At 39.3% G+C, this 9,839-nt stretch overlaps 1 protein-coding gene across 1 annotated transcript; it reads right to left on the bottom strand.

The window, feature by feature from the left end:
• Nucleotides 1-3,482: 3,482 nt before the first annotated feature.
• LOC105904790 (extracellular calcium-sensing receptor-like) lies at nt 3,483-7,101 on the bottom strand. The gene is made up of 4 exons (XM_031572877.1): nt 7,085-7,101; nt 6,802-6,991; nt 4,537-4,660; nt 3,483-4,387 (listed from the first exon to the last, which is right to left on the bottom strand). Exons 1-4 carry the CDS (start codon nt 7,099-7,101, stop codon nt 3,483-3,485), a joined length of 1,236 nt encoding a protein of 411 aa, XP_031428737.1.
• Nucleotides 7,102-9,839: the final 2,738 nt, after the last annotated feature.

A 9,839-nucleotide genomic window follows, 5' to 3' on the forward strand; every position in this document is an offset into this window, starting at 1 on the left:
GACCAAGGCCTTCTCACAGAGCATTCACACCTTTGCGTTGGAATGCGTTGATCCATCAGGGTTGACGGATCCCCATTCACTTTGAATGGGGTGACGTCATCCAAATGTTCAACTTTTCGTGAGGCAATGCATGTGTCAGCCAATCAAATTGCCTTTCATGCATAACTGACAGCACAGGCGCTAGCCAATCAGATCCCGTTTATGCTCACGTCTAAAACGCGGGAAGCTCAAAAAAAAAGATGGCGGACCAAACTCCGTAGATGGTCGTATTTGTACCTAAAAGTTGTTTGTTTGACTTTTTTTTGCTTAGATTTTTTAAAAGTTACAGAGAAATAGACAATGTAAAAACCCCTTTATTTTAACTGAAAAATACGTCTGAGGGAATTTGCGAGGTGTCTGAGCCACCTATCTAATGTTAGCATGCTACTACTCACAAGGTAAACAGCTTGCTAGTGGCGTGATTGGTTTGTTGACCTGTCAATCTCACTATAACGTCTCTGGTAACAACACAACCCCAGGACCCCAGACTCCTCCTCCGCCATCCGTTGGATCAACGCATTCCAACGCGTACGTGTGTAGGCACTGTTAGGCTTTTGGAGCCTTTTAATAATAATAATAATAATCATTCAATCTTATATAGCGCTTCTCTAAATACCTGAAGTCGCTTTACAGAGTCCAGTAGTCATTCATACAGTCATACCGGTGGTGGTAAGCTACATTAGTAGCCACAGCTGCCCTGGGGCAGACTGACTTCATTTGCTTCATGCTGCTAGCTAGCTATTCTAAGTGTATCGGAGGTTTTCAAAAACGAAGTGAAGTGCTTTGGCAATTATTGTATCTATATTGAGTGTAGGCGATGGGGGGGCGGGCCAAGGCCATGTAAGAGAGACTCCCATATCATAGTGACGAGAGACTGATAAGGAAGCTCATTCGCAGTCACTCAAGCATGATGTTTCTGACGTACTAGAACCATAACAAATCACGGGAGATCTTTTTTTCCTGAGTTTCTGGGTCGGTAGACATGCCAGATACCCAAATTAACGTGTAGAAGCACTAATTAGTAGAATTTTCATAATATGCCCCCTTTAAAGACTACGTTTTTCACATCCTGCATTTGGGTCCTACTACCTACTACTGCTCAGTTAGCCACTGGACCGGAAAACCAGCAGCCAGGGTTCGATTCCCAAAGCCGGCTCTGACAGAAAGACACAGCCACAATGGACCCAGCAGGTGTGTCTACTCTTAGCATCTCCCTTTTCGTGTTTGAGAAGATTTTGGCTGCCCTGGACAGCTTTGTAGCCACCATGGAGCGTTACAGTGAGGAGATCAACTGTAACCAGGAGATTCTGGCCCACCGTGACCAGTGGCTGCAGCAGCAAGACCAGATGCTACAGAACCTGATTTCCCTGCCCCTGGAACACAACCGGCATCCCCTCCGCTACCCAGTCTCATCCTGGTCAGAGTGTGGAGCCCGAGCCGAAGCAGGGCAAATCGAGTGAACCAGGCTGCCCGGATGCCGCTAGCCTGAGTGAACCAGGCAGTCCGGATGCAGCCAGCCCCAAAGCCGCCAGCCCCAGTGCACCAGGCAGCCCGGAGCAGTATTTCAGCAAAACAAAACTTTTTCATTCTTTTTTTGACATTCTTTTGGTTATGTTAGCATTCATCTCCAAAGTCACAATAAATAACACTATGTAGAACTACCGTAATTTCCGGACTATAAGCCGCTACTTTTTTCCCATGCTTTGAACCTCGCGGCTTAAACAATGACGCGGCTTATTTATGGATTATGATACCTGTGATTGTTTACAGTGGCTTTGTGGAGCTAGGATGCTAGCAATATGGATGCAGCCGCATGGATGCTTATGGACGCGATTTCTCAATATCTCTCAATAACTTAACTAATGTCAAAATAACCACAGTCTACCGGCGTAGACAGAACACAACTCAAAACACTTTAGAAAATAAAAGTTTACTACAATACAAATCCAGTCTTTTCAAGTTCTTTAGCTCACTGGTTTCAAACTAGCGTCTTTCTTCTATCTCTCTGTCTTCAATCTAACGTTCTAGCTTCTGATTGACTCTTGCAACTGTGCTCTCTTAAAGCAACAGTGCAAAACTAATAATATGCATCACTATTGTATTACTTTTGATATTCATTTTAGCCTGTGTAAAGTTCATTTGTTTCAATGTACCGGTAGGCACCTACGTCTTATAGACATGTGCGGCTTATTTATGTTCAAAATAATTATTTTTGAAAAATTCAGTGGGTGAGGCTTATATTCAGGTGCGCTCAATAGTCCGGAAATTACGGTATGCAAAACTATATAGAATCTTGTAATATTATGCTACCTTGTCACTTGACATGATTCTTTGGCTTCTGGCGTTATCTTTGCTGGATCCATATCCTTCAACAAATACACGCGTACCACTGTCCATTAGGGGACTCTCAAAACACAATTTGTATTTACGACAGTGGTGTAAAAGTGGACTACACTCTGCAACCTCAGTTCAGTAGCAAAAAATCCCAATCTTTGCATAATGGGGCTTTAAGAGGATGAATCCATGTTTCTGCAATTGATTATGGTCTTGCACACAGGCTTGAGCATGCGTGAGATGATTATGATGAATCTGATTAGAGTGCAGGTGATCATTATTAGAAATAACATCAACAAGAAATACTATGCAAGTTAAAATGAAAAGGCAAGGACAGTTGTTGGCTAAAGGTTACTCATACATTTTATTCACAAGGGATTCATTAATTAATTTCATACCAACTTATTTATTTAACAAAGCAGACAATGTAATGCAACACATATCTTTTACGTTTTACGTTGCAGTCAATGCATGCGTCCAGACAAGGACACAACATTTTTGGCTCTAAAATGTTTTGATTAATCTGAAAACTGTATTAAGGTATAGCTAAGAATGGTTTAGACAAGATTTGGGGAACCGTGCCCCTGGCTTTTGTGTGTGGCCCCCTGCAGAATTTAATGTTCTCATTTTGTGTATTAATCATTACCATCATGAGGTTACACATTAACAAGCAATCCTCAAAAAAGCACCTCTGGTTGTAGTGTTCTGGCTCATTTGCTTATGTTGTCTGAACTGAACTGTAAATGCATGGTTACATTCATAATTTGTATTTAATTCTGCATAGAGAATAACAGGGTATATCAACAGTGAGCACTGGGTAGGTTGGGATTGTAAAGTCAACCAGGACTTTTATTGTTTACCAGCTGTAGTAATATCCATTCTTTTCTCCTTCTGGATTTTCTGAAAATTCACAGAAGTTGTTCAGTAGGGATATATGATCATTTAGTTATAGTAGCTTGAAAGTATTTCAGAGTGCTTTTTTGCCTCTTTTGTTATTTTGTTCTTTGAGGTGTAATTTGTAGCTAACTGTGATTAAAGTATCTATTAATGACACAAATTGTAGTAAATATTAATATATCTTTAATCAAGGTTTTAACGAAAAATCTTTTTTAATACGACTTAGATGTCACTTTACCCATCACATGTTTCTTTGAATTCTGTTGAGGTTTAGCTACAATCACATAACACTTGGGAAAGAAAATACATGAAAGCAATCCAAAACTAGAGGCTAAAATGGCAAATATCTCCACAGCCACAGTAAATTTTCCCGGAGAGCTGACATAAGCTGGTATGAAGGTGATCCAGACAGCACAGAATATCAGCATACTGAATGTGATCAATTTGGCTTCATTGAAGTTATCAGGTAGTTTGCGAGCCAGAAAAGCAAGCATGAAGCACAATACAGCAAGGATTCCAATGTAACCCAATACGGCCCAGAAACCTACTGCTGATCCAACCTCACACTCTAGAATAATCTTTTCCTGATAAAGGTTCATATTCTTATATGGGAATGGAGGCGATATAGTTAACCAAAGGACACATATAAGGACTTGTATGAGGGTGAAGCCAAGAACGCTGAGTCTCTGTTGCAGAGGCCCAAACCACTTCATGACATTAGTGCCTGGAAGAGTGGCTCTGAAGGCCATTAACACCACTATTGTTTTCCCTAGAACACAGGAGATGCAGAGAACAAAGGTGATCCCAAACGCTGTGTGACGCAACATACAGGACCAGTGAGAGGGCCGACCAATGAAAGTAAGAGAACAAAGGAAACATAACTTTAATGAGAAGAGCAGCAGGAAACTTAGCTCTGAGTTGTTCGCTCTAACTATTGCAGTTTTACGAAAAACAAAGAAGACGACTGTTGTAAGCACCGATAAGAAGAAACCAAAACAAGAAAATATGACCAGCACCACCCCCATTGTTTCTCCATAGGACAAGAACTCTATTAATTTTAAAACACATTCATCCTTCCTGCTGTTAGACCAATATACTGATGGACACTTCGTACAGTCTGAAGAATCTGTGAAGAGAAATATCTGAAATGTAAAATTGTATTTTTAACATTTGAAATAATTCAAGTTTTTTAATAAAAGAATTAGAATAAAATCTGAATTAAAAACAAAAGTCTGGGTTGATGAAGTAAATGTCAGTCTCGGCTACCTGTTTCATTAGCAATTTCCCCATCAGCACACAGTAAGCAGTCAAAACAGCATATTTGTCTTGTTTTGTTCACAACCTTACGACTGCCAGGCGGGCATATTTCTGTGCATAGAGATCTTGGCACCTAAAGTAAAACAGGCATGTATCACCTACTGATTATTCATGAAATAGATTAAATAGTTATGTCAGCCAAAATATTGAATGATCAGGTTTGACAAAATAAAGGAGAAACATTTTACTAGTACTTTTGTAAAAAAAGTATTTGATTGCAAAGTTGCTAGTCTCACTAACATTTTCCTTTATCATTGTGATACCTCAGAGTGGTCTCCTCCCCATATGACTGTGATGTTTTCTTTCATTTGGAATCTTTTTCCACTCGGTAAAGATGCATCATATTGACCAATATTAGTAATATTGACAGAACCATCTTTGTTGAATTGCCAGTTTACTAAATCATACAGTGCTACTGAGTCACCGTTCTCATCAAAAAACATCCTTCCCCCAGACAGTATGGAAAAGTTCACTTTCCTCAAGCTATGCACCACCTGAAAGAAGTCAAGTTCAGCTGTTAACATTCTGGCACATGCATGGGGATTAAATCCAGAAATACCCTATCATTGTTCCAAATGTGTTTTGAATCATACAAATTGACATTAAATTGTGTGTTGATTGTATTGTTTGTCTGAACGTAAACATGCATCTACCACAGGGAATTGCAGGGAACTTAGGAAAACATTTCCAGGCAATTACAGAGGGATGTGTTTTGTTGCTCAGATCCCTTCTAAAGCCACATTCTATTCCATATAACCATCCTCTTATGCATTACTGTCAGTTACAACATTTCTGAAGGGAACATAGAATTATTGTTTCACACTTATATTACTCTCTTATTTTGTATTGCTCTCTTCTTTCCTTAATAAAGTTTGGCAACATAAAAAAACAGTCATTTCAAACTCATATTACTATAATGTGTTTCCATTTACAGTAACTGACACGTTAATGATGTATTTCTTTGTTTCTTTAAGTAGTGAGTAGGGCACCTAAAAGTAACCCGGAATTATTTACATTGTTTTGAGGGCTATGAGAGGCATGGTTTTAATGAAGGTAAGGTTTAAACTAGGATTTTACCTGCAACGGTTGAATATCAGTCTTGTTGTGACAGCCTTGCCCTGTGACTGTATTTGTTCCATTGTTGCACTGCAAGAGATTGTGAAGGGCATGTGCCACTGCATAAACTGCGTTATATACATTATTAACCGACCTAGATTCTGACATGTCTGTGTAATCATTGGTTATTGACCGTAGATCCTCTGACCCATCGCACAGCCTTTTGTACTGAGACTGATTTGATGTTGAGAGGCTGCACTGAAAAGTTGTCTCCCAGTAATCCCTGATGAAAGCACTGTCTGGTGCATCTGAAGGCTGCAGACTCAGTAAGAACTCAGTAAGACCAGGTATTTTGACCTCTGGAATGGCAAACCCCATGGTGCCTTGTAAAATTCCCATGCTCTTAATAGAAGCCAGATCGGGTGTTGTCACCCAGGCTTCAGAGCCAATCCAGTGTTTTCCAGTAATATTGAAATACTCGATTCTTGATATAAAGCTTCTGAAATAAGATGATGACATGAAAGACAGAATGACCTTCGATGTAGAATTATTTATAATGCCGGCAATATTGGCCATTTTCTCTTCTGAGAACTTTTTTAGGTAAATTTGTTCATATTCTACACAGATTCCTTCCTTCTTGGCTTGATCAATGAATGCATTTTTCCCTTGTGATCCGTATGATCCAAAACTGTAAACAAGTCCAATCCAGTTCCATCCAAATTGCTTCATGAGCTGAATAAGTGCAATGACCTGGAAGTGATCACTTGGAACAGTTCTGAAAAAAGTGGGATAGATATGTCTGTTGCTTAAACATGCACAGGTGGAAAGATGGCTGATCTGTTGAAATGAGACGACATAGAAACAAATCATGTTACTGACTAATATATTAGTACAGTTTTAAATCATGTTCTTTGACATATTGACATAATAACAATGCAAATAGGTGGGCAACTTATAGGCTGGCAATAAATTATTGGTTGAACAGTACAGGACAGAACATTATGAATAACCTGCTCAAGTCAAAAATCAGAATCTATTTAATTAATTTTTTATATGAACATTGTATGTGTTATTAACCTGTGGTATTCCAAAAGGGCTTAGTATTTTGTTTATTTGCTTTGTGGGTCCTGAGGAAGAGTGCCCTATAAACGCATTGACTTTGACACATTCCTGTTTCTTTTCTATCCCATTTATAGCCTCCAGAGTAGCCCTCATAAGGTTTTCAGTTCCACAGGTGTTGAGAATGTTGTAGCCCAGAGTGACTCCAGGAAGAAGGTCTGTGTCGTTATTGATCTTCTCCAAAGTGAATATTAATGTACGAGCAAACTTGAGTTCCCTGAAATTCTTCCTGCAGAAAAAGAAGTAAAATAAAGACACTGAAACATCTTCATATAGAGATAAATGGGAATAGTTTATATCTTTCCCGGTAATTTTTACTCACCTCCTACAGACTGCCATAGTTGGTGGTGTTCTAAAATCCCGTTCAGAATTAAGCGCTGAGTTATCAAGAGAGAATAGACCTCCAATGATAAAGTCCCCATCATTTGATAGTTCTGTATAGCCAGTACTCCCTATCATTTTACATGTAGGAGTGTAGGCTGTGATGTTTTTCAGAATAGCAAATATGATAAATATTACTATATTCATTGCTGGAACAGTCTGCATATGCCCAATATGCGTTCTTTAAGAAGTTGATCCCTGGGTTATAAAGACTTCTCTGTCCAATCTAGGACAAGGAAGAATCCCAAGGGCTCAGTGACATCATCAGTCATCATCAGTGGTATCACTAATTTGGATGATGATATTTTGACAAATGAAAAGACAAACTACCCATCCTCAGAATCAGAATCAGGTTTTATTGGCCAAGTAAGTTTGCACAAACAAGGAATTTGACTTGGTAAAGTGACTCTCAGTGTGCTTACACAAAATATACAACACAATACAATACAATACAATACAAACAAACAAACAGTGCAACAGTGCAATGGACTAAGGAGTTTAAAAAAGTATGTACAAGGCGGAATGGCTATATACAGTAGCTGTGAAATGTTGCGCAACAGTAGTGCAAAGAAGAAGTGGAGAGTGTGAGAAGTGCAGGGATAAATATATAAATATAAATATATATGCTACAGTGGGTTAGTTGTTCAGTATTGAGACGGCGAGGGGGAAGAAACTGTTTTTGTGTCTGGAGGTTTTGGCGAACAGTGATCTGTAGCGTCTACCAGAGGGGAGGAGTTTGAATAATTTGTGTCCGGGGTGTGAGGGGTCTGCAGTGATTTTTCCTGCCCGTTTCCTGACTCTGGAGGTGTACAGGTCCTGGATGGTGGGCAGGTTGGCACCAATGATCTTTTCTGCAGACCTGACTGACCGTTGGAGTCTGTTCTTGTCCAGTTTGGTGGCCGATCCAAACCAGACAGTGATTGAAGTGCACAGAACAGACTCTATGACTGCGGTGTAGAACATGCTCAGCAGAAGGGATAATGTATAGTACGCCGGTCAGTTTAAAAAAATAAACCCTGACTGGACTAACAGGACCCCGATGCGGAACTACACGGTTACTTTACTTGCCAAAGCGATAAACATTCCTCCAAAATTATGTAGCTGTTTCGTGACTTCCGCTAAGAAAAAATTGTTCTTCACACAGATAGAACTTAAAAGTTTCAGGTGTTGTGTAGCAACCCATTACTTGCTGACTTCAAGTTGGCACATGACACGTGTTGCTCTTCATAGGGAGTTCCTCCTGGGAGCAGAAAGCAACAGTTCTAATAACTAGTCAAGTACTGAATTAAATTAAAATAATCTAGGCAAAAAAAAAAAACTTGCAAATGACTCTCTTTAGTCAGTTGTCTGTAAAACCACTAGAGGGGGCTTGCACTGCATTAATGATTCCTAAGTGCAGGCTGGCAACATCAGTACGTCCTATGGTCCTGCCTAGAGGAGATACCATGGGAAGGCCTAATTTTTCCAGGAAACTACTAGTCTGGCATAACCACACCCAAATTCGTGTAACATATATCAACAGAGCAGAGAGGCCTGAGACCATTTCACATTGTCACATGTCACATTGACTTCAAAGGGGCACCAATGGGTCAGCATCCGCTGGCGTGCTGCTTCATGAATGCCGGTGTCAGGGTCCATTTGAGTCAATTGAGTCTTTGGAAGTGAAGGCCTTTTCGCTAAAAAGCTTGATTGCTGACTCTGGTTCGAACAAAGCGTGTGAGTGACCTCCAGGTATTTTCAATAAATCCCACATGTAGTGTCATCCCTCCACTCAAAGCACATTGTGTCTATGTATGCCATATGAAATGTGCTATATAAATAAACTTGACTTGACTTGACTTGACTTGATAACAGTAATGCTCTGCATTATTATTGCCCTGTTTAATAAACCCTCTCTTCTGTACTGTGAGCAGAGGCCACAATTTTTATCTTTTGTCATTTTTTATAGTTTTTATTATTCTAGTGGCTATCAATACAATACTGCAGTCATATGTAACATAAATGTAACAGCGGCCCATATCATATGGATTACATGCATCACATACTGTTCAGAAACAGAACACAAAATGTTGAGATATTACTGGAACTTGAATGGGTTTTTATACTATCAGGTATAATCTGAATTTTGCAGGTATATTTTGCAACACGATGCTTCACTCTTTGTTTAAGTGTCATGATTTAAGATTTACTCCTGCACATTCACAGTCAATGTCTTATTTGGATACATGGATACAGGATATGGTTGGATTGGATTTATTTTTTAAATCTCTATATATTTTATTCTTTAAAAGTGCAGTGTATAGTTTTGGTTCTCCAGAGAGAACCAGAGAGACAATGTTGCACAGTGTTCATGTGCATATAGCATCCAATTTGTTTGTCTATGACGGACACTTTATTGCATGTGTTGAGATTTCCTGGCTGAGTAAATAATCATGAAACACCTGAAATAAACAATCAAGATGCCTGGTTTCAAGGGCACATTGGTTAATTTTATCTGCAGAATTAGATGACCCTAGCATGATTGGTTTAGAAAAAAAGATTTACCACCATGAATATCTGAATATCAAAACTAAGCTAGTTGCTCACTTTGGTCCCACCTGTCTTTGACAATGTGATTGATAATACTGAGCCCTGGGTAATGTGAAATCATTTATTGGCCCTGCCTCAGTTTTCTGACAACAGTTTTTTTTTTTTTA

This window comes from Clupea harengus, chromosome 9, assembly GCF_900700415.2.
Source record: "Clupea harengus chromosome 9, Ch_v2.0.2, whole genome shotgun sequence".
Classification (NCBI taxonomy): domain Eukaryota; kingdom Metazoa; phylum Chordata; class Actinopteri; order Clupeiformes; family Clupeidae; genus Clupea; species Clupea harengus.